Here is a 25400-nt window from a genome sequence, read left to right as displayed (position 1 = left end):
TTCGGGGGTGAAAGTCGTCCGTCCATTTACGCATCCCTAATAATTCATCGGGATAAACTCTCAAAGGGAAATCAAACTTGTGTCCTTGAAATCACCAAAATTACAAGTCGCCCTTACCACTTGAGCCAACCCGGTCAATATTGGTATTATTGACTGGACTATTCACCATGTTTATGTGGTAAAAGACAGTAGTGAGGGCACTTTAATTTATCTTGAAACAGGTGGAGAAACGGCCCAATGCATGTAAGGAAGCTACGGCTACTTGGTCCTGCATCACATCGTAAAAATAAATTATTTGGCAAGATAATAGAAGTACCATTTTATCCCATCGTCAATCGTCATACATTTTTTTTGTACAAAAAGTATATTATTATTTATAGAAAGTAAAGTAATGCTGTGTGTGTTTGTATGTGTGTGTGTGTGTGAGAGAGAGAGGGAGAGAGAGAGAGAGAGGCTATTATTTTGATTCGCTTGAAGTTAAAGTGGCTGTAGTCGTTGGCATTTACATATTACAAGTTTCTGCAATATTTAATTTGGGCGCCTGCATTTGAATTCCCTTCTTTGTTTAGATAACTGATTCTTATTTTGTGCATATATCATTGTTTAAAGTGGATTTTCTGGGTAAATTGATAGTAAAAAGACTGCCATTGATAAATTTATAAATTAAAATATTAATGGATGGGGTTATTTGCGAAAGTGCTATATAATGTTGTCGTCTCAAACACACACACACACACATATATAATACTAATGGTCAATGATGCCTTAATTCTATGTTAAAATGAAGTTAAGGGTGAGGTCCCAAGTTTGATATTTTGGCGCCATGAGCTAAAGTAGAGAGTGCTGTTTCAGTAAGAAAAAGAGGTGGAGGAGGAGGAGGAAGAAGAAGAAGAAGAATAAAGCAGGCAGCAGCTGAAATCACATTGAATGGATGGAAACGTAAAATTGGATAAAACAAACCTACTAATCAATTTCTTTAAAAGGAAGAAGGGGAAAAAGAGAGCAGAGGATCAGAATTCATATATTGCTCATGTATCCCTGAAATCCCCAAATGGGGAATCTGGAAATTTAGCAGAAAGGGCTTGTCCTGTTCTTGTTCGATAAACTTTAGTACATCCCATCCCGTCCCTAAAACATAACCAAAACACCAATCCCAAGTAATTCACCTTTTTTTAATACTTTTTTAACTACGAAAAGCCAAAAGAACCAAAAGAGAAGGGCCAAAATGGTTCACATCTGAATAAACTGTCAATTGTACAGGAACAATAACCAAATGAGAATAGGGAGCATTGGACATCTGAATAAGCTTACAATTGTAGCCAAACAAAATCCAACAATCTAGTAAACAACAATTGCAGCTAAAAAAGAAAAAAATAATAATCATAATGCAGAATGTGAGGATGAAGAGAAGAATAAATAGGAAAATTGCTGACGAGTTGAAATACACCCACAAAATTTTACCTTTTGCTATTGTCAATATGAAGACAGAGAGCACAATATAACAACAGAAGTACATCTTGCCTAATTATTTTACCCCGTAACAAAAAACCAACAATTTCTTCCATGCAAATCTATCTCAAAGTGATCAATTGCATCAACTCAACCATCCATAATCTTGGGATGAATCGCACAACCGAAGTAAGATTATTCCCCAGGTAGAACAAATTATTCACTCATTTTTTGCTTGGATGGAGATGACTGATCATGCCAATGATAATCCCCCTGCCAAGTATGGAAATCTAAGATGACGTCAGGAATTACCAAATTTTACACACAAATTAATTGCATTCACTCATATGGTACATGATTTGGAGAACTTGAAACCCTTTTCTGATGGGAAACTTTCACTGCAGCTGACCATTGAGCAATGAGGGGGAGTGGGCCAATAGTTAGGACTTCTGCTCCAATTTAGGAGCAGCAACAGTTTGAAAAGTTGGGTTGAGGGCAAAAAATTTAAGCTGAAATATGTTTTAAAATCTAATTACTTGAGTTCATTGTCAGAAACATTCAACAAGTTCATTGTCTAAAAAGAATGAGGAATAAGTTTGCAATGATAATAGGATTCAGCAACCAATCATAACAACGAGGAGAGGCACTCCATTATGAATCCACTGGAAAATAACACTAAAAATCAATTCCTGACCAATAATTATGACAATGATAAAAGTGGATTCAGCAATATGAATCCTTCTTGGCTCTACTCAGTTCATGCCAGCATCCTCCAAAAGTGGGGGAGTCATCAACTAAAATCAAACTTCTCGTTGATCCATCCCTCTGCCACCTACACTCTTAACCTCAATCAAAACACACTTGACTAGTGCACTATTAGTTCTCTGCACCACGTGCTTAAATTAAATTAAATGTCATTAACTTCTACAACAGATTTGTCCATTTCCTGTGAACATTCTTATTCCAGCTACACTAGCTTTTTGCATTTGTTTCTTAATTGCTGAACTTTCTGAAACATTTAACAAAGATGGCCTTATAGCAACCTTGTAAAAAATGTTAATTTTATAAGAATTTGCAAAAAAATAGCACGCCAAACACATATTGACAGCACTAATTTCTCATATACTCAAAAACCACCCAAGTCCTTCAGAATGCGTCTTTGATATGAACTGCAGTAAGTTCATTCTGCTTTATTACCAAACCAATTTTCCAGGTTTATCCCATCCGCAACTCACCATATAACTAGTGAGTTGCACTTAAACATATGTATCATTCGCATCACTTGCACTGCGATTGAACACATCACAAGATTCAAACATATATATATGAATTTGGTCAAAATTTATATTGCTAGACTCTGAAACCCCAAAGAAACTAGAATTTAATTTAAAAATTGTATCAAGTTAACTTGATCACCATTGACCAAATAAACAAAAAGCAAATGGTGAAACTGGAGATCGGTATCTGTATTATGGGGTGATAGCATGGGGCAATTTTTCTTACATCCATTTCCTCAATTTAGCATCAAAAATATTTCAAGGAATAGAAAGATATATTCAAATCATTCAAAATGTATTGTAAAATTTAACATGCCCTCCAGAAATCACCAAAATAGCAAACAAGAAAAATAGAAACTGTTGTTACCCGTATATCAAGCATTTTGCTGAATTTGCCGGTGTATTTGCAGCACCCAATCAACATAGCCGTTGGTGCCCCCAGACTGGTCGTCAACAAGGTTTGCAAGTAGAAGAAGACCTTCCCTGGGTTGTTCACCTTGCCGTACAAGATGAGACAACTGATAATATGAAGGGTCGCGTTCCCTTAATTTATTAAGCACACCCATTAGCTTTCTGGACATCTCATTATCACGCTCACAGAGGCTTACCTGATTCTCAACAAACAAATAAGAAAAAGCATCAGAGAGGTCCAATCACAGCCAGATTGAATCGCAACAGGCAAAGACCAAGAAAACGTGAATAAAATGAGAAAAAAAGTAGTCTATTCACACATTCACGACAGAATTTTTTTTTTTGGTTGGGGGGGTGGGGGTGGGGGTGGCAGAGCAGACCAAAACAAAACAAGAAACAGAACCAAAATTGAATCTAACGGTAAATAATCTGTGCTTATAATGAAAAAATTAAAATCATATTCCAAGCCAAAAAGACTTCGACACCAACATCAATACATCTGTGTGCCTGCACACACACACACAAATGTGCTAAGTGTTAATTTTGGTCTGAATCCCCTTTCCATCGGGTTTGCTTTCATCATATACAGAAGAGATTTACATAGTTGCCCAATTTTCAGCACATTTTCAGCGCTTAAATGCTGCCATATTTTTAGCATTATTTACAACCTAATTTTCTGCTTTCAGCACATTTTCAGTGCTTAAATGCTGGCAGATTTTCAGGATTATTTACAGCCTAAGTTTCTGCTATATACAATCTAAATATAAACTAAAATATTTCAACTAAATTATTTACAGCCTAATTATCCTAAATTATCTCCGTAACATCCCCCTATAAATATAATTTAATTATAATTTCCAATTCCACCCTATAAATAGAAAAATTCTTAATTCCGTTTTTAAAAAATAATTTTTTTTTACATAAATCATTAGTCAAAATAGTAATAATAATAATTAGAAGTTATTAGAATGGGAAAAGTGTTCTATACAAGTTGGGAGGCTCCCCCATGTTTTACATTTTTTATGTGGGATGAGTTTATATTTATTGTCTCCACACTCCCAGGACCACAGCTCAATAAGTGCTGCCTGCCTGCCTGCCACATCCCACATGCAATTGCCCAAGACCAAGAGCCTTCACAATGCAATACACTTAGTGCTGCAGCTGCCCACCTGCCACACTTTATCCCACATCGGTTGGAACTAGGAAGGGAATACATTTTCCTTCTTATAAATACCATTACATCCCTCTCATTCAAGCAACCCAATGGGCCTAAAATGCTAAGGCTGTGTTCTATAAAAGACGTAAAAGCTTGGGCTCAGCCCAGCAGATTCCACGGGTGTTTAATTTATGCACTATTAGTTAAAATTTTTTATAAAAAAAAAAAACACTAAATTAACTGAACCAAACTGGAAAACCAGAAGTTTGGTTTTTTAAGTAAACAACGGTTTACGGTTCAATTTTGGTTTATAATTTTTGAAAACCAAGGAATTCAGTTCGGTTGTCGGTTTTTCTAGTAACCGAACTGAATAGAACTGATACAGCCCTACCCCGATGCATGTGAATCTAAGAATACCCAAGGGAGAGGTTGATATTCAATATCCATGTTTTGTGACATCTTGATTCTTAGGGAATCCAATATGCCTCACCATGTCGGATTCCCATAAGTTCCTAAACAAACGCATCAATATTTTAGAGACCACATTATTGGGAATGGTGCATGAATAACCCGAGCCAACTGGTTATGAACATCCAAGGACTTCCAAATGACCATCTAAGATCCATATTACTGTCCCAAACATTCACCTTCAACAATTCAACCCAATTTCCTTCTCATACCTTTGTGGGAAGATCGCCTCAAGGGAAACATTTTGTGTCACAAGGAGTTCACCTCTAAAGGAAACCACCATAACCATTTGCCCAAAATAGCAGCATTTTTAAGACACGAAATTGTCAAGACCCAAACCCCTCCTCCTTGGACCTATATAAAATCCCTCGTAATCCTTTTAATCATATAAACTGTCCCACCAAGAATTCCAAACAAAGACAGATAATATAAAGAGATGGCAGAAAGATAAGCCTAGTGAGAATGATACCACAACCTCAAGAGAATAAAACAGCCTTTTTCATCTACCCAAATGCTTATCCACTTTAGCAACCCAAGATCCCAAAAGGCTAAAGAACGAGTTACCTCCCAAAGAGACACATAAAAGTCAAAGATCAATCCAAAACACCATACCCAGCTAGAAAAATCAACAACAATTCCACAAAACCCTACTAGAACTAAGATTAATAGTCCCAACATTACTCTTTCCCAGATTAATTCTAAGACCAGAGATCCTCCCAAAATGTAAGTGTATTCATGAAAGACAATATAATCATCAGACTTTTATTCCTTACTATTTGATAAATATACTTAAATAAATTAAATGTATTTTACTCAATATATTTTTCACTTGCAATCACCTAAAACTCACTTCATAAAGTTACCAATTCAATTAAAAAAAGAAAGAGAAAATTTTAACCAACTCCTCAAGCCAATACAAAACAGAACATAAAGCAAAAAGAATTGAAGAATACCTCACTGCAGCTTCTTCTAGAAATGAAAATGACATAAAGGGGAAAACAAGGAGGGATTCGTGTGGCACACAGGGGAGGGGGGGACTTTGGAGCTGAAAGTGTTCAAACTCCATTAGGGGCAGTTAACCACATTCTTAATCCCATTCCTTGCCTTCTTATTAATACACACATGCTACCTCCTGGACCTGGAGATCACAGGTTTGAGGCGTGAAAACAGCCTCTTGCAAAAATGTAAGGTAAGGCTGCAGTACTATAGACCCATTGTGGTCCGCCCCTTCCCTGGACCCCGCACACACAGGAGCTTTGTGCACCGGGCCGCCCTTTACCCTTTTTAACTCCTCAACCAATAAGGGTGCAGATTAATGTTATAGATATAGATCAAACCTGAAAAAATTTGTCTACTTCATTCTAAATTATTTTAAAAAATTCAATACACCTTCCATATATCATTATATCCTTATCCCATGATAATATTGTGAAAGTTTGGGATTTAACTTTAAATTCAGCTATGGGAAAAAACTGATAATAACAGCATTAAACCCAATTGTTAATTGACTTGTCTTGCACGCCCGAAGAAATGTGGCTAATTTTTCTTAACCATATTTTTACCCCATCTTAATCCTGACATATCACTAATATGCATAACCAGGAAGCCCCCTTTCAATAATTTCTTCTGATGTTGGACAAAACACAACTATAAATATTGGAAAGCTACCCCTAGGGTCACAATTCATATGATTTTGACTTCAACATGTCATGAGCCTCCTATCTTTTTCTACCCCAACCCTCGAAAAAATATTAATCCTGATACAATCATAAGATGCGGGCATTAAACATTTGATTCTCAAAAATTTTAAAGCTATGAGCATAAGCTAAGTAGTTTTAAGAGAGCATACCCTTGACAAATCAACAGCAAAATCCACTCCAAGTACATTCATAGCTGTATCTGGTGGAAGCATTCTACCAAACCATATAATAAATCGAAAACCATCATCGTAAACATAAATGCCTCTGGAATCTAAGCTCTCCATGGTTAATGGTAACCTTTTCAAGATGTTTTTGCTCTCATCAGGCTGAGAAGATGCCTGCAATTAAGGCAGGTGAACAAGGTTTAAAAAATTCACAAAAGTAACTGCATGATTGGAGAAATTTTTTATAAATAATGCTTGGAGAATATTTGAACTAAGAAAATGTATTCACCTTTGAAAGATACTCATCAATCCGAATCAAGCTAGGATACAGAAGCCTCAATAATCGTTTAACAGGTAATGCCATCATAGTATACCCTGCTGCACAGCGCTCATCAACCTGAGCATCAGCATACCCTCCACGGAGCGGTGTTGACTTACAAAGTGCCAGTCCATACAAAGGCAAAAACTTCAAAGATTCAGGATATATCATCCTGCCCCCCAGGCGATGCTGCACAGAATAGAGATTTCTATATTCTTTTAGGGCTTTGACAATCCTTTGTTGCACAGAGTTTCGAGCATCTTCCAGCTTGTGGGACAAAGTTTTCTCAATTGCTGCAGATTATTTCAGTTGACAATTAAAAAAATTAAGAACCCATCTCAAAACTGGTTCCACCATCACATATGATATAACTAGCTTTGGGACTTTTTTTAACCTTACCGAGCCTACTCAACAAAGAAACAATGGCACCCGTGTCAGCCTGGCGGTACATCTCTCCCAGATCTGCAACTACTGGTGCTGCTGCTGTGTGTACTCGGATCCGCCTTTCTCCAGAAGATGAAGTGTATCTTTTGGTTGTAAAGGAAATTTGGGTCACAGATCAAGCAATAATCTAAGCAAGCTAAAGCTGCTGAGGCCACTTACTGAGGAATAGAAAGGGAGGATAGCTTGGAATTCTTACCTTCTCAGGGAACCAAAGAAAATATAGGATCACAAAAAGGAAACTGTACCAGTCATAAGTGAAGGACAAAGAAAAATTAAAAAATTAATAATTAATCAAGAATCAAATCAAATTTGAAGAACAACATGGGATCTTAAGTCATCACTAAGAAGTGAGCTGTAATCATAATTAAGTCCTTAAATGTATCCATAAGACTTAATCGCACGAGTCAATCCATCTGAATCAGCTTGCCAACAATTCGAAGAACGTGACATCAATTTTAAATCCTTGGCAGAACAATGGTCTCTGATGCCAAATTTGAGAGGAGGAGAGGGTCAACTCAGAGAACCACTATCATTGCAGTTAGAGCAGCCAACCAGATCTCACAAGCAAATTAATAAGAAACTAAAGTAACAAAATTAAACAGGGGAATGGATTGAAGTAGAACACGGAAATTTATCATTACCAAGTAAAGTTCTACTTTTATAAGCAATATTGGAAATGAACACCTTATCCGTCATCATTCAATTCCAACACCTTCTGCCAAAAGACAAACAAGAAAATGTACATTTATGTGAATGTGCATGTGCATGCGCATGCAAGCATGCACGCACACACTAGTACAAATTCTATATCAACCATTCCCAATTTATTCTTTTGAGTGACTGCAGGATACAGCAGAGCAACTTGGAAATATACAGTTGGAGTTGTCAATAATGTCTCTTCAAGACATAACTGCATTGCGAAAGCTTTATCACAGTCCACAGCAGGGAGGGCTAGTAAGTCAGTGGACCTTAGCATAAAATTACCATGATAAGTTGTAAATCGCACCCCTAGCAACACAAAGAATAGTTCATCTGTCAGTGTCAAAATAGAGAACAAAAAAAAAAACCAAAAAACAAGTCCCCTTAGAAAGTTAAGAGGAGCATCAAAATAAAGCTCAAAAACAGAGATCATTCAACATGTTTATAAACAGGCTGACCCTTTCCACATCTTATTCGCATGACAGCTTCCCAAGCAGTTTCCCTTGTAAGATCTCTGGCTAATTCATGTCTCAACTTTTCTTTGTGAATGGCTGACTGGAATGCTGGGTAGTAGTACACCTGACCGCCGGTATACTTTGCCAAAGTTCCTAGATTAAAAAAAAATTTAATTGAAAACAAGGATATTACTCATTGATCAAAATAAATTCATTTGCAAATTGAGAAACATGCAAATATTTAACTAAATTCTAACAGCTTGTTTAGTTATGAAAAACAGTTTTCATTTTCCTTGTTAGTTTTCCACAAAATTACAATAAAGAGTCACCTTGTTTTTCAATTTTCCAACATTTATATAGGAAACTTGGAATATACTTTTTTTTCGTTTTCTAAGTTTTACATATAAATGTTTTCAAACAGGAAACAAGGTAGCATTTTTGTAATTCTTTGGAAAAGTGGAAATGGAAAATTAAGACTGTTTTCCACAACTAAACAGGCCTTAAAACTTTTATAGCTGAAAAGTGGCGAAATTGTAAAGAAGTATAAGGGAATATTGACTGGAAAAATAGAACCATTGCCTAAGATAAAAATATGCAATTCAGATTTGATATGGTATGTGTGCTTCAGCACTTAACTTAATACTAATTGTACAACTAAAAAAAAATACAAATTATACAGCAATAAGTCAATAAATAAATTCTACCATTAACAAGTTTTTTTTATATAATCAATAAATGCTTTTAGATGGATCACATAATTAACAAATACGAAGGAAGACCCATTTGAACTTGAGATACAAAACTCGGGTCCCTAGCATGGTCAATGCCAACCCCCACATAGGCAGTGGTCTAGAATCCACAATAATTCAAGGCTTTAAAAAAAAATCCACAGAACAAATATTACAATCATATGACTGTGAAGCATCTTCTCTAACATTCATTAGCCATAATATTTATTTAAAAATGATTGTTAAAACAATCAAGCACCATTAATATAACTGCAATATAACATCTATAAAAGTGTACACAGCCAAGATCATCCAATTGTGCACCCTTTTTCTTTTAATATAGAAAAGGAATATTATAAAAATATACAGAAGAGAGGACCAGATGTCCACTCAAAACAGAAATAAAAAAAATAAAATAATTCATTGAAACAAAGCAAAACTCGAAATGAAGTCACCATAAAAAAGATTTCCAGTCACTCTGAATATGAGACGGTGGAAATTTTGAAAAATGCTCAAATCTCTCTAACCAAATACACCACACCATGGGCATTAAGGCACAATCCCATAAAGTTAAAGCACCTTTCCTTCTGCCAAAACCTCAAAATCTAGTCAGAAGCAATTCCTCATCCAGACAAGTCTATTACTCAACAATGTAAGAACGAAATTTCAGAGTCCAATAAAAAGGGCAACATAGAAATCTGATCTTGCATTCTTATTAAGGACTTGATGACCGTTATATATGAAAATCTAGTTCTGAGCTGCCTGAGAAACATATTTGGCTCCCCCACAAATCGACCCAAGAATTCTACCCCCACCAAAAAGGAGAACCAAAATAAAAGATTCTTATCACAATTTAAAATCTTAGATTCAAGATTTGCCACAGCGAAATAATTGGGATTCATTAAAAGATATGTTTGCGCTTTGCAGTGTCTAAAATTCCAGGCCTGATTTGGTACCGTTTTTAAAAATAATTTTCTATTTTGGAACACCAAAATGAAAAAACATAAAAAAATAAAATAAAATTGGCAGCGTACTCTAAAGCAATTTCTTCTTCAATTTAAGTAAGTTTTCCAACATTTCCAGGAAATGGAAAACTTCAAAGACTTAAAAAATTAAATTGAGCATTATTTTAAAAAATTACCATTTTAAATTCCTGAAAATGCATTCTTAAAACCAAACCATACAAGCCCCAGAAATTATAAATAAGGAAAGCAATTTTTTTATAGGAAAACACAGTAAAAACATATTCCTTAATAATATCAGGGATAATAACATGCAAAATTGCATAATAAATTCACATAAGATCATTAAATGTCAATAGAAGAGTTTTTTTCCCAATTCAATTGGCTTTGACTTCAGTACTCTCCAAGTAGACCTGTAAAGCAAGCTAAAAAGCAATAACATGTACCTAGAGAGGCTATGTCTGTATACTTGTCACTAAATGCATAAACGTTCACCCCAATCTGGAACTTTGTAAGATCAGCAGCCATTTGCTTATAAAATGGATCTTCTGGTATCCTTAATGCATGTTCTTTATCCGTTCCATAAACTCGAAGATCATCTCCACGCAATCTTAAGCGGCCGACACCAAGAGATGGCAGCGTACTCTGGAAAATCATCAATTTACCCCCAAGTTGGCTCTGCACAGCGGAAGAAAAAAGGGGGAAAGGTGAATTAGATGCAAAATGAATAAATGCCCAACTACTATAGAGGGGCATAAGGAGTTACTCAAATACCAAATTAATAGGACTCCCAGAATCTTAAGAACATTCATATAAGTTAACATGAGAACAAGAAGTCTTAAAAGGTGCAGATGGAAATAAAAGCACACCATAACCATGAATGCCGCTTTAAGAGCTGGTCCAAAAGCAGATTCCATATTCATGTTGTCCTGAAACATGGAAGGCAAGCTATCCAGGAATGTTTCCACAACATTTCTGGATTCAGATAAGTTGACAAGGAGATCATCTGGCAATGGAACAAATATATCATCCAGATCTGAGACCACCATCATTTGAGGCTGGGTCAAAGATGACTGCCACAGGTACAACCCATATGTTACTCAGCATGTGTTAAGGGTGAAGTGGTAACTGACAAATTTAAATTGAAGTTATAGCAACACAGAAATTTCTCAACTAGAAGCTACTGATATCACTTGCCTTCATATTATAAAAGTGTATTGTGCTGTCAAAAGTTATGACCCCAATCTGCGTTCTGGGGAACCCAGGCAAATCATCCAGACAAGACTTAATAGTTTGTGCTGCAATCTGCAATAAATGTTGTTGAATCAACATAAATTTAAAATATCCACACCAAACAAAGCCTTGCAAATCAAGAAAATGAACATGTTTTGAACAGAAGATAAAATAATCTACTACAAATAAAGAACACAAAGAAACAAATGAACAAAATTAGTACATGCTCAAAGTATACATCCTGACCAGCTATTTAGTTTGTGCAAATAGAATGATTTTACAATATATCAAATTCTTAAATGACTGAAAAGTAGCTATATATTGACTAAGAAGCTGTTTCATTAATATCCTCACAGCTGATAAAGGAAAGAAAATGAGAATCTAAGCAAAAGAAATGCAGTTATTCCATATTAAAAAAAAAAAAGTGTATCATCAATGTGTGCGTGACTGAAGCATGCATCAGACAAAATGTTCCAGCAGGTTACAGATTGTACATGAACCATGCTTTGCTTCTATACAAACTATGGAGCTGCTAAATTCATTCCTTATAGTTGAAAGAGCTCACCTCAAGCATACCACTTCTAACTGCTGATATGGATACATCAATGAGAAAAAAATAAAGAGGTGGCATTGGAGGCCGCACCATATATTCAGTTGGAGCAACAAACTCAACACTACCCTTAGTTAGCTCAGGCCGCTTATCGAAATCCATTCTCCTACCACTGGCATCCAAATGAGCAAAATAATCACCAGGAACTGCATAGAATGTCAAGAGTAGATTAGATTTTATGCAAAGCGGAAAACACTATTTAACACCTAGCAAACTCACAATCATACAACTGTGAACTAATAGTGTGCCATTAAACAGGCCAGCAGGTGAGGCAGTATGTTGCAACATTTAATTGAGTGTGTTTCTCCATTTATGATGATCAGACAATGATTTCTGCCCCCAACCACTAGTACAGACAAACAAATCCCATCAACCAAGAAATAAGTTGCAAAGCATGAGACAGCTTTATTGGAAATGGAAATTGGAACTGTAACATGAATAGGTTTAAAACAAATCTTTCAGTTAAACAAAGTGGATTAAATAGAAATAGAGAACAGATACTGCAATCAATCAATGCACCAAAGAGGAGGAATGAGTTAGTTATTGTTACTAGTAGTAGAAGGGGTAGAGGTAGACCTAAAATAACATGGAATGAGATAGTGAAAAAGGGTTTAATAGCTCTTAAGCTAGACGAGGAAAATGCTCTTACTGGTGTGAATTGGCGGAAAAGGATTCATGTAGCTGACCCCACCTAGTGGGACTTCAGGCTTCCTGTTGTTGTATACTGCTTTCAATCAGTTCTCATTTATTTTTCTCTTTACCATTGCAAAAAATGATATCAGAGGGATCCGGTCATAGACCAGCAACCTCTAAGACACCTAGTGCACAAAAGTACAGGTTTGATGGGAACTGAACCCAGGACGTCCAAGTTGAAAGTTCACCCCAAAGCTCACCCTCCAATATAGCTGTCCAATCCAACCCATTCGAAATAGCAAGAACTAGCAACTAATTCCAACCATTAAATGGTGAGAACTGTGTTTGTTACCAGATAAGTATGAGGCAGATGACTAACAACTATATTAGGAAAAACAATAGTAATAAATAAATAAATAAACTAGCCAAGCCAACATATTGTGGAATGAGTAGCTCCAAAAGAAAATTCCATTATGAAAAAAATAAGCCAACTTGTACAAGTGATGCAAAAAAAAAAAACATTTGCTGATATAGGCAATCAACTAAAAGGACAAGCTAATTTTAGCAGCTTCAAAAGCGTTGCTCCGTATTTAGTAATACACTCCTTAAGATAAGGAAGAAATAGATCAGATAAGGTTAAATTATTAATGCTAAAACTCTTAATTTTAAAAATGTATGGAGCAGATGCTTCTTTTTGCGTATTCCAAAAAAAAAAAAATTCATAAAGTGATATACGTCTCCAACAAATTTAAAGCACGTCAATTATGTGACTTCCAACTTGTGCCACAATAGCCAATGCATTAGCTGCATAATACTAATTAGTCTTGTGCCAGCCAGTCAGAAACAACCATTTGCAGTAAGGTTTTGTGGTCACTGCACATCTATCATTAATATGTGTGCCATTTTTTATTATCTAGTTCTGCACAACATACAGTTTCCAGAACAAAAGAAAAAGGATAGGGCTTTTAAATGGCGAATACAAATATGGTTACATTACAAAGTCGAGGTGCATAAAATGGAGCGGCATGAAGAAACATACACAAACTCTTTAATTAGTCCAGAAAAAGTAAAATGATAGTTATAGCTCTCAAGAAATTCAATACGCTACCAAAAGAAATAGCAAATGTAATATGTGGAAACCATATTGGAATGATCAAGGCTAAGTCCCAACTGAAAATGGATGACAAAACTTATAACAGATTGCTTTTATGCGCTCCTAATGCTTCCTAATAGAACGCATGATTTCAAAAAAGTATCAGTCAGGATAGCAGTAATGGTCACAGATTAAGATCTGCAGCCATTAATTACCAGGTAACAAAAACCGCAACAATGGAGTTTTTTTTTTTATTTTTTGCATTAGCAAACTAGTTAAAGAATAAAGACATACAAATTCACATATTTTGAACCAAGAATCCTACACACTCAAGCTTGATATTATTTTTTTAGTTTTTATAAAAAGAAACTTTATTAAATAGTACAACAACAACAACAAAACCAAGCCTCAAGTCCCACTAGGTGGGGTCGGTTATATGAATCCTTTCTCCCAATTATGCGATCATGGACCATTTCTTTTGACAGATTTAGGGATATTAAATCCTTACTCACTACTTCCTCCCAAATTATTTTAGATCTACCCCTACCCCTTCTACTGCCCCCCACAATAACTAACTCACTCTTCCTCACTTGCACACCATGTGGCCTACGTTGCAAGTGTCCATACCATAGTAGTTAAAAGCGCGCCCCTAGGCGCAAGGCGCAGTGAGGCGATGAGTTTGCCGCCTCATACCAGGTGGGGCGAGGCAACCTGCAAGAGGCGACCCCAGGCAACAGTGAAGCGCGAGGCGCAGTGAGGCACGCCTTGTGTATTTTTAAGCCATTTAAAGGAGAGAAATAGCCCAAGCCAGACTCGTATCCCTCATTCGACTCAAACGAACAGAGCCCTAGCCCCTTTCGACCCTTCGAAGCCCTTCGTGACTTCGTCTTCGAGCTTCGACCAGGATCGTGAGTTCATCTTCGACATTTTGAAGAAGCACGACCTGCGCGACTTCATTTCAAACCAGCCGGAGCCCTGCGCGACTTCTTCTTCTTCTTCTTCTTCTTCTTCTTCTTCTGCTTGCATCCTGTTGCCTGCTGCTTCTCTTCTTCTTCTTCTTCTTCTGCTGCTGCTGCTGCTGCTTGCGTCCTGCTGCCTGCTGCTTCTCTTCTCTTCTTCTTCTTCTTCTTCTTCCTGCTGCATGCTTGCTGCATGCTGCTGACTGCTGACTGCTGACTGCTGCCTGCTGCCTGCTGCCTGCTCTTTTTCTTCTTCTTCTTCTTCTTTATATGTAAGCTTACTGTTTTTTAATTTATAATATTTAGTTTAATTAATGTAAGCTTATAAATTATAACTAATAACATAATATTTATTTTTTTTACAGAAATTTAGCCACTGTTTTTTAATTTATAATATTAAGTTTAATTAATGTAAGCTTACAAATTATAACTAATACATAATATTTATTTTTTTTACAGAAATTTAGCTACTGTTTTTTAATTTATAATATTTAGTTTAATTAATGTAAGTTTATAAATTATAACTAATACATAATATTTATTCTTTTTATTGAAATTTAGCTACTATTTTTTAATTTGTTTGGAAATGCATTATGTAAGTCTTAAATTTTAAATATATGATGCATTGTTTTTTCAGTTAGGATATGGGATACCAAGTCTAAAATCTTAAATGGATTCTAGTTCTAGATGTGAGGCCTCGGCAAAGAAAGATCCCGCATGAAAGTATGCACATTTGGAGGATCAAAAAAATAGAAATAATTTGACTTGCAATTTTTGTGCTAAAGTCACAAGGGGAGGAATATTTCGGGCAAAACAACACATTGTCGGAGGATTTTGAAATGTGAAAGAATGCTCTAAGTGCCCTGCTCATGTACATGAGGAGATTAAAGAGTATATGTTGAAGAAAGATATGGAAAAGGAGGAAAATGAGTTATTGCCCGACTTTGATAATATAGATCATTACAGTGAAGATGAAGAAGATGAAGTTCAAGAAATTGACATTCGTGGCAAGAGAGTGCTTACTAGTGATGGAAGTAAAAGATCATACCAATCCAACTTGAAGAAACCAAAACAGAACAGGCCTATAGACCTGTTTTTACTCCCAATCCAAAGAAAGCGGTTCAAGCTAGGAAAGAAGGGAAGATGAAGCAAACATCAATAAATGAAGCGTGCAAGAAAGAACTAAGAAAAAAGGCAATGGGAGATTTTGCTAGGTGGATGTATGATGCTAGGATACCATTTAATGCTGTACGTTTGAGCAACTTTGCAGTGGCACTTGAATCGATTGGACAATATGGTCCTGGAATAAAGCCACTTAGCTATCATGAAGTGAGAGTTCCTTACCTAAAGGAGGAAGTTAGTCGAATGAAAGAGTTGTTGAAGGTCCATAAGGAGGAATGGACAAAATATGGCTGCTTAATTATGTCTGATGGTTGGAGAGATTCGGTTGCTAATAAGGACATAATCAACTTTTTAGTGAACTCTCCAAGGGGATCAGTATTCATCAAGTATATTGATGCTTCTAATATTGTCAAGAATGCAGATAGAATGTATAGATTACTTGATGAGATGGTAGAGGAAATTGGAGAATCAAATGTGATTCAAGTGGTAACTGACAATGCGTCAAACTATGTTGCAGTAGGTAAGAACTATTTTTAGAACTACTTTCTATAGTGTATATATTGTTTATTTTAATATTTTAATAGCTTCATTCCTTGATTTTTTAACAGGGAGATTGTTGGAAGCAAAGAGGCCACATTTATATTGGACACCGTGTGCTGCTCATTGCATTGATTTAATTTTGGAGGATATTGGGAAGATGCCTTCAATTCATGCAACTTTGAAAAGGGCAATTTTCTGGAATGGCTATATCTATAATCGTGTTGGCATTGTCAACTTGATGAGACAGTTCACTGGAGGAAAGGAGTTACTAAGACCTGTAGTTACAAGATTTGCAACTGCCTTCATCACCCTTCGTTCAATCCATCTTCAAAAGAACAACTTGAGGAAGATGTTTACTTCTGAAGATTGGAATACTACTAAATGGGCAAAGGAGGTGGCTGGCAAAAGAGCAGCTACTATTGTTTTTGATGCCTACTTTTTGGAGTACCATTGTCTATGCTCTTAAGTTAACAGGTCCACTTGTTCGTGTACTCCGTTTGGTTGATGGGGAAAAGAAGCCTGCAATGGGATACATTTATGAAGCAATGGATAGGGCTAAGGAAGCCATAGCTAAGGCTTTTGGTGAGAGAGAGGATAAATTCAAGGAGGCATTTGAAATTATTGATACGAGGTGGGGATGCCAACTCCATCAACCGTTGCATGCAGCTGCACACTACTTGAATCCAGAATTTTTCTATTCAAACCCCAACATTTTGCAAGATGAAGAAATTATGATGAGTTTGTACAAATGTATTGCAAGGCTACTGCCAACTATTGAAATGCAAGATAAAGTTTCAAATGAGTTGGAAAAATACAATGCCGCTAGTGGCGTCTTTGGAATTAGTTTCGCAGTGAGACAAAGGAAGACAAAAGCACCAGGTAAAGTGGCATTTGTACTACCTCTTTATTTTTGAAAATTATTTTTGCTATTTACCTAGTAGGTATTCATTTAAAATTTATTTTATAACAGCGCAATGGTGGATGGCATATGGATCAACAACTCCAAACTTGCAAAAGTTTGCTGTGAAAATTCTTAGCCTCACGTGTAGTGCTACCGGCTGCGAAAGAAATTGGAGCATATTCCAACATGTAAGTCATTAGTATATCATGGATTAATTATTAAAGAATAAGAACTACCAATCTACTACTTTTTAGAATCATTATTAACCATATTACTTTAAACTTTTTGCAGCTTCATAGCGAAAGGAGAAATAGGCTATCCCAGCAACGCTTGAATGATTTGATATTTGTGAAATATAATCGAACTCTGGGGCGTCGATACGACAAACGTGACACCATTGATCCCATCCTCCTAAAGGACATTGATGATAGTAATGAGTGGTTGATTGGTAGGATGGATGGTGATTCTGATGAGGATGATGAACTTGTGTTTGAAGATGATAATTTGACTTGGGATTCTGTTGCTAGAGCTGCCGGACTAAATAACCCCCTGCATCACACTAGATCAAGAATAAGTACAAATATGCCATCATCGTCTAGAGGAAGAAGCTTCATCTAGTAGTGCAACCAGTGCTAGGGGTCGGACCACAATGTTGGAACTTGTAGATGAGGATGAAATCCAAGTGGATAGTGCAGAGGAGACGGAAGAGGAAAAAGATGTTGGAGAAAACAGTTCTGATGATGAAGAGGAAGATGATGATATCTTCGCCGACTTAGTTGATGATGAGTGACGATTGAGGAGGATTTTTAGATTTTATATTTTGAAATCTTTTATTGTACTCTTTTCTTTTGATGTTGAACTATGTTGAATTGTTGATGCTTTTGGCCTTCGTCTTGGCAATTTTATTAAATTTCCAATTTTGTTATTGAATGTTTTGGCATTTTAAATTCTAATATCACTAGATATTCATATGTTCATATATAAATTACCCCAAATAGATATTTTACACCATTTTAATAATTGTGCGCCTCACCTTTGTGAGGCGCGGTGCGAGGCCCTTTGCGCCTCGGCTCGCCTCGCGCCTCTGACTACTATGGTCCATACCATTTGAGTCGTCCCTTCCTTATCTTATCTTCTATAGGAGTTACACCTAACTTGCTGCAAATATGTTCATTCCATAATTTATCTTTCAATATTATACCACTCATCCATCTAAACATTCTCATCTCGACAACTTTTACTTTTTGGATATTATGTTTCTTTGTTACCCAACATTCTTATCCATATAGCATAGTTGCCCTTATAACTATCCTATAAAACTTCCCTTTTAATTTTAAGGGTATTCTACGATTATAGAGCACACTTGAAGCACTTATCCATTTTACCCAACATGCTTTAACTCTATGCATCACATCATCTTCAATTTCTCTTTCATCTTGCATAATAAATCCAAGGTATCGAAATCTACAAGTGCTATTTATTTCTCCATCATTAAGTTTAACTTTGTCTCCAATATTCCTTCTATCATTACTAAAATTACATTTCATATATTCTGTCTTATTTCTACTAATCCTAAAGCTTCTAGATTCCAAAACTTCTCTTCATAATTCTAACTCAGCCTCTACTCTGTCTATAGTTTCATCAATTAATACAATATCATCTGCAAACAACATACACCATGGAACTCCTTTTGATTACTCTTAGTCGATTGGTCCATCACTAAAGCAAAAAGATAAGGACTCAAAGCAGATCCTTGATGTACACCTATGGTGATTGGAAATTCTCTAGTTTCTCCAACTATAGTCCTCACACTAGTCATTACTCCATCGCACATATCCATAATGACATCCCACCATAAAACTTTCCTAGGTATCCTATCATATGCTTTCTCAAGGTCAATAAAAATATCATATGCAAGTCCCTCTTCTTTTTCCTAAACTTTTCCATTAATCTTCTTAAAAGATATGTAGCTTCTATGGTAGATCTCCCCCGCATAAAACCAAATTGATTTTCTGAGACCTTCGTTTCTAAACTTAATCTTTGTTCAACTACCCTTTCCCATAGTTTCATCACATGACACTCACCAGTTTAATTCCACAACAGTTATTACAATTTTGGATATCTCCTTTATTTTTTTATATAGGCATTAAAGTGTTTTTCCTCCATTCATCTAGCATTTTCTTAGTTTTTATAATTGTATTAAATAAATTAGTTAACCATATAATTCCATTATCACCTAAGCATTTCCAAACTTCAATTGGGACGTTATCTGGTTCCACAGCTTTCCCATTTTTCATCTTTTTTAGTGCAAACTTAACTTCAGTAACTCTAATTTTGCAAATAAATCTCATATTTTTAGTCTTTTCCTCACTTGACAATTCCAAGTTTAAGCCTTCTATTTGGTTTTCATTAAACAACTTACTAAAGTAACTTTGCCATCTTTCTTTAATGTCTTCGTCCTTAACCAAGACAATATCTTCCTCACTTTTTTATACATTTTACATTTCCTAAGTCCTTACTCTTCCTTTCTCTAGATTTAGCAAGTTTAAATATATCTTTTTCCCCTTCTTTTGTATCTAATCTATCATAAAAACTATTAAATGATTTGTATTTAGCTTCACTAATGGCATTTTTTGCATCTTTTCTTACCTCCTTATACTTTTCAAAGTTATCCCTATTTCTACATTTTTTGCCACGTTTTATACCAAATTCTTTTTGTCTTTATGGCTTTTTGTACATCTTTATCCCACCACCAACATTCTTTGCTATTCGAGAATCTTCCCCTTGATTCACCTAAAATCTCTTTTGCTATCTTTTTAATAGAGCTAGCCAATCTACTCCAAAAAGTATTTGTATCTATCTCATCCTCTATAATCGAATCCCCTTCTTTGATCATTTTATCTTTAAATTTTATTATATTTTGTCATTTTAGGTTCCACCACCTAGTTCTCTTACACTGGTATATTTATTCCTTTTTCTTCCATTTTTTAATACATATATCTAACACTAAGACTCTATGTTGTGTCGTTAGGCATCACTGGAATAACTTTACAATCCTTGCATGATAAACGATCTACCCTCCTAGTTTAAAAAAAAAAATCTACGACTTCTATTTCGTCCACTTTTAAAGGTTATTAAGTGTTCTTCTCTCTTCTTAAAGCAAGTATTCATTATACTAAAATCATATAACATAGCGAAGTCTAAGATCATCTCCTCGAGCTCATTTTTGTCTCTATATCCATATCCTCTATGTATCCTCATAATTCTTATCATCCCTTCCAACGTTTCCATTCAAATCTCCTCCTATAAATATTTTCTTAGTCCCTGGTATGCCTTGTATAATACTATCCATATCTTCCCAAAATTTTCTCTTAAGATTTTCTGATAAGCCGACTTGAGGAACATAAGCACTAATGATATTTATTATCTCTTGTCCTAATACCATCTTGATTTTTATAATTCTATCCCCTACTCTATTTACATCAACAATGCTATCTTTTAAGTTTTTGTCTATAATAATTTCTACTCCATTCTTATATTTTTCTTTTCCAGTGTACCAAAGTTTAAATCTGGATTTATCAATTTCTCTAGCTTTCTCCCCCACCCACTTAGTTTCTTGAAGGAAAATTATATTAATTTTTCTTCTGATGATTGTATCCACAATTTCCATGCTTCTTCTAATCTAACCAAAGCACGCCAGTCTCTGACTGATATCTTGGGAAAAGCACCCATTAAAATATCCTGCACCATAAGCCCAAGGAAAAGCCAAGTACCAAATCCCGTCAAATAAATTACACCTTCTAATCTAAATAAAGCACTCCAGTCACTGACTGATATCTTGGAAACAGCACCCATTGAAATATCCTGCGCCATAAGCCCAAGGAGAAGCCAAGTACCAAATCCTGTCAAATAAATTCCACCAAAAACTCCTCCCTGAAAATATTCTAGCATTTCTTTCCAGCCAAATTCCCCACAACACAGCAAAAGAGCACATGCCCAAAACCTTTTAGCGTCCTTCCCACTTTCCCAAAACCAGCAAAAGAAATAGCCTACAGTTCTACTGATTTTGGACATACCCACATTGCTCCAACCATCCCAGAAAGAAAAATTTAGAAACTTCAAAAAGAGAAATCCAGAAATTCCAAGCAAAAGAACAATGAATAAACAAGGGAGATGCATCCTATGTTTTAGAAGGCAGCATTGTCAGTTTGTCACTGTTTACCCTATTAAGAGCCACCAGCCAAACAAAAACCATTATCCGACACGGTATTTGGCCCCTCAAACACCCTAACAGAAAGGAAACATCACGTCAGTCTTAGAAAGATGAGAAAATAAAGATTTACATGAACAATCCCCCAAACAATCTACAAGCCAAACTCTACCATCACTCTACTAGAGATGTGGCAACCTCTGGTAAAATGAGAAAAGAAGACAGCTCCCCCACCTCTCAATGATTCAAATCCCTTCTAAAATGGAAGTCCCAAGATCAGAAATCCCTCTCAACAATAAGAAAAGAGGAAATCACATCATTATGACAGGAAGAAAAACAAAATAAAGAGCAGAGGAGGAAGCTAATGCTGCCCCTCATCTTCCGAAACCTAATATGATTACCTCTTCCCAACTGAAATTTTGTCAAAGGAAGAAAAAGTAAACCTAGGAAATGAGCCTCCAAGACTCACAGAAGAGCTTCTGAAACCCCAATTAGCATCCCACCCACAATGTTGTAAGTCATATTTACTTCTTACTACTATGTGCCAAAATAGAATTCACCTCCAAGGAAAATCTCCAGATCCATTTGTCCAATAAAAAATGTTTTTAGACACCAAATTACCAAGACCCAACCCAACTCCTTCCTTGACCTTACACACCACCTCCCACCTAACCAAATGATCTCTCCTCTTCCCTACACCTGACCAAAGAAAATCCCTCATAATCCTCTGTATCTTTTGAGATACACATGCATGATCCTAAAAAGAGATAAAAATATATATATATATATATATATATATCTATATATATTTTTGATAAGTAATAAGTTTATTGATATCAAAAATGAACACCAAATACACAAGGAGTGTACATGAGGTAAACAAATCAAGAACAGAAATTACAAGAATATAGTAAATCAAAAACAGAAGAAAATGATTGGTTTCGCAAAGCAGCCAACCAATCCATCAAAGTTGTAAAGGAAAATAGCTTCAGGTCCGAAATGGATCTTTCCTTATCTTCAAAACACCTACTGTTTCTCTCCCTCCAAAGACACCACAATAAACAATGAGGAACTATCAACCAAATAAACCCATTTCGATAACGACCAAATCTGCCTTGCCAACAAGCTAGAAGTCCCACTAAAGATTGCAGCATAACCCAGCTCACTCCAAACAAACCAAACACCATAACCCACAAGTCCATTGCAACTAGACAATGAATAAAAAGATGATCAACCGTCTCATTATTACACTTGCACATGTAGCACCAATCCAATATCCAAACCTTTCTTTTTCATAAATTGTCAATCGTTAAGCATTTCCCTAAAGCAGCAGTCCAAATGAAAAAAGCTACTCTAGATGGAATTTTCTGTTTCCAAATACGTTTCCAAGGAAAGCCACAATCTTTGGAGCCCATTAAAATACCATAATAACCTTTAACCAAGAAACCCTTCTCTCTATCAGATTTCCAGAACATCTTACCCTCACCGGACCCCTTCACCGATGCACCATATATGGTATCCATAAAACCAGTCAAGGCCTCTAATTCCCGAAGATGCATACCCCTAAAGAAACTTACATCCCAAACAAGACTCCATTATCAAACTTCATAAGCTCAGCCACGCTAGCTTCTTTATCTTGGAAAAATCTATACAAATCAGGATAGCTGACTGCAACAGACGTCTCACCACACCAATGGTCTTGCCAAAATTTCACCTTGGACCCATTTCCAATATCATATAGAAGGTGGCAAGAAAAAGAAGGCCATCCCCGACTAATATTTTTCCACAAGCCAAGACCATGTGGACCATTAACAGGCCTAGTACACCAACCACCCCATTCACAGCCGTATTTCACCTCTATCACTTGCCTCCAAAGAGCAGCCTTCTCCATCACAAATCTCCATAACCACTTCCCAAGCAAAGCTTCATTAAACTGTCTTACCTTCCTTATCCCCAAACCACCTGAAGAAATGGGAGAGCAAACACTATCCCATTTAGCCAAATGGAATTTTGGTTCATCACCAATGCCACCCCATAAAAAATTCCTTTGAAGTTTCTCAATACGGTTAGCCACAGCAGCAGGAATAGGAAATAAAGATTGAAAGTAAGTGGGTAAATTAGATAGAGTGCTTTTAATTAAAGTGACTCTACCTCCCTTAGATAAGTACAAATGTTTCCACCCTGCTAACCTTTGTTCTATCTTCTCCAAAATTGGGTTTTATATTGTCTTATCCTTGAATTTGGCTCCCAAAGGAAGACACAAATATTTCATAGGAAGATTACCTTGTTTACGGCCAAGGACGTGCAAGAATAAGTCAAAATTAAACACCATATCAACAAGAACCAACTCCGACTTGCACAAATTTTTCTTTAAACCAGAGACTGCCTCAAACCACATAAGTATCACACAGAGAAACAAAATCTGATCCAGATCAGCGTCACAAAAAATTAGAGTATCGTCCGCAAAGAGAAGATGAGACACCACCAAAGCTCTTCCCTCTATACAGCCCACACCAAAGCCTAACATGTGACCATCACGGACAGCTTTATCCAACATTCTCCCCAAGGCTTCCATAACCAAGACAAACAACAAAGGAGACAATGGGTCACCTTGTCTCAACCCCCTCGAGCTCTCAAAAAACCCACAAGGAGTGCCATTTATCAAAATGGAGAAACGAATTGTAGATATACAAAAGAAAATCCACTGTCTCCATTTGGCAGAGAACCCACCCTGTTCTAGTAACTACATAAGAAAACCCCAATTTACATGATCAAAAGCCATCTCAACATCTAATTTGCAAAGTAGCCCTAGCACCCCAGTTTTCAATCTACTATCAAGGCATTCATTAGCAATAAATACAAGATCAAGAATCTGCCTGTTCCTCACAAAAGCATTCTTTGAAGCTGAAATTATATCTTCCATAACCATGCAAAGTCTGGTGGCTAAGACCTTAGCAATGATCTTATAAACCCCCCCAACAAGACTAATAGGGCAAAAATCCTTTACTTCAATTGCTTCATTTTTTTTAGGGATGAGAGTGATGAAAGTAGCATTCAGGCTTTTCTCAAACAGGCCTTTAGCAAAAAAATGATGGAACATAGCCATAAGATCAAGTTTGAGAATCCCCTAGCATGCTCGGAAGAAAGCCATTGTAAATCCATCTGGTCCAGGCGATTTATCACCATTAAAATTTTGTATGACGTCAAAAATTTCCGCCTCCTCAAATGGTCTATCTAGCCAATCTGCATTATCACCAGATATTCTTGGAAATACTAAGACTTCTGGGCATGATCAACTAACTTGTTGCTCGGAGTATAAATTCATGGAAAATTTGAGTGATGTAATCAGCAATCATACCTTGATCGGAAGACAAGGCACCATCAACCACAAGGCTCTCAATACCATTATTTCTTCTATTAGAATAGCCATTCTATGGAAAATTTTGGTATTTGCATCCCCCTCCTTCAAATGTAGCACCCTAGACTTCTGCCTCCAACTAATCTCTTCTAAAAGAGTGAGCTTTTCAATATCGGTGCGGAGAGTAGCTTGTTCTAACTTTTCCTCATCTGTTAAAGGATGAGTTTCCTCTCTAACAACCAAGTCATTCAATTTGTTCCAAAGTTGTTGTATCTTAACAGTGACGTTCCCAAATTCCGCCTCATTCCACTTTTTTAAGTCCAACTTCAATGCTGCCAATTTCTTAGCTAGTATGAAACTAGGATTTCCTTGGAACGAATAGGATGCCCACCACTCCTTCACTTTATCAACAAAGTTCTCCACCCTCAACCACATATTTTCAAAGCGAAAAGGAGTTATACCTCTCCGATGGCTCCACCCCTCCAACAGAATTGGGTAGTGATCAGAAA

General features: G+C 36.2%; 1 protein-coding gene across 6 annotated transcripts in view; it reads right to left on the bottom strand.

Annotated features, from left to right (window-relative positions):
* The window catches only part of LOC131148596 (protein transport protein SEC24 A), a 32825-nt gene continuing 7425 nt past the window's right edge, over positions 1-25400 (bottom strand). For 4 of the 6 annotated variants that reach the window (XM_058098423.1, XM_058098418.1, XM_058098422.1 and 1 more), the window contains 11 exons: positions 12031-12221; positions 11430-11537; positions 11102-11305; positions 10679-10910; positions 8546-8695; positions 8240-8396; positions 7344-7471; positions 6915-7237; positions 6611-6799; positions 3094-3334; positions 1219-1722 (listed from right to left, as the gene is read on the bottom strand). In XM_058098423.1, coding sequence (XP_057954406.1) covers positions 3101-3334; positions 6611-6799; positions 6915-7237; positions 7344-7471; positions 8240-8396; positions 8546-8695; positions 10679-10910; positions 11102-11305; positions 11430-11537; positions 12031-12221 — 1916 coding nt within the window. In that variant the 3' untranslated portion in view covers positions 1219-1722; positions 3094-3100. Of the gene's footprint in view, positions 269-1218; positions 1740-3093; positions 3335-6610; positions 6800-6914; positions 7238-7343; positions 7472-8239; positions 8397-8545; positions 8696-10678; positions 10911-11101; positions 11306-11429; positions 11538-12030; positions 12222-25400 lie in introns of those variants that run through there. The other 2 variants (XM_058098420.1, XM_058098419.1) reach the window with 2 other exon arrangements.

The sequence above is a fragment of the Malania oleifera genome, chromosome 2 (genome assembly GCF_029873635.1).
Source record: "Malania oleifera isolate guangnan ecotype guangnan chromosome 2, ASM2987363v1, whole genome shotgun sequence".
Classification (NCBI taxonomy): Eukaryota; Viridiplantae; Streptophyta; class Magnoliopsida; order Santalales; family Ximeniaceae; genus Malania; species Malania oleifera.
The sequence above is the reverse complement of the archived record's forward strand: the minus strand, read 5'-3'. Positions and strand labels throughout refer to the sequence as shown.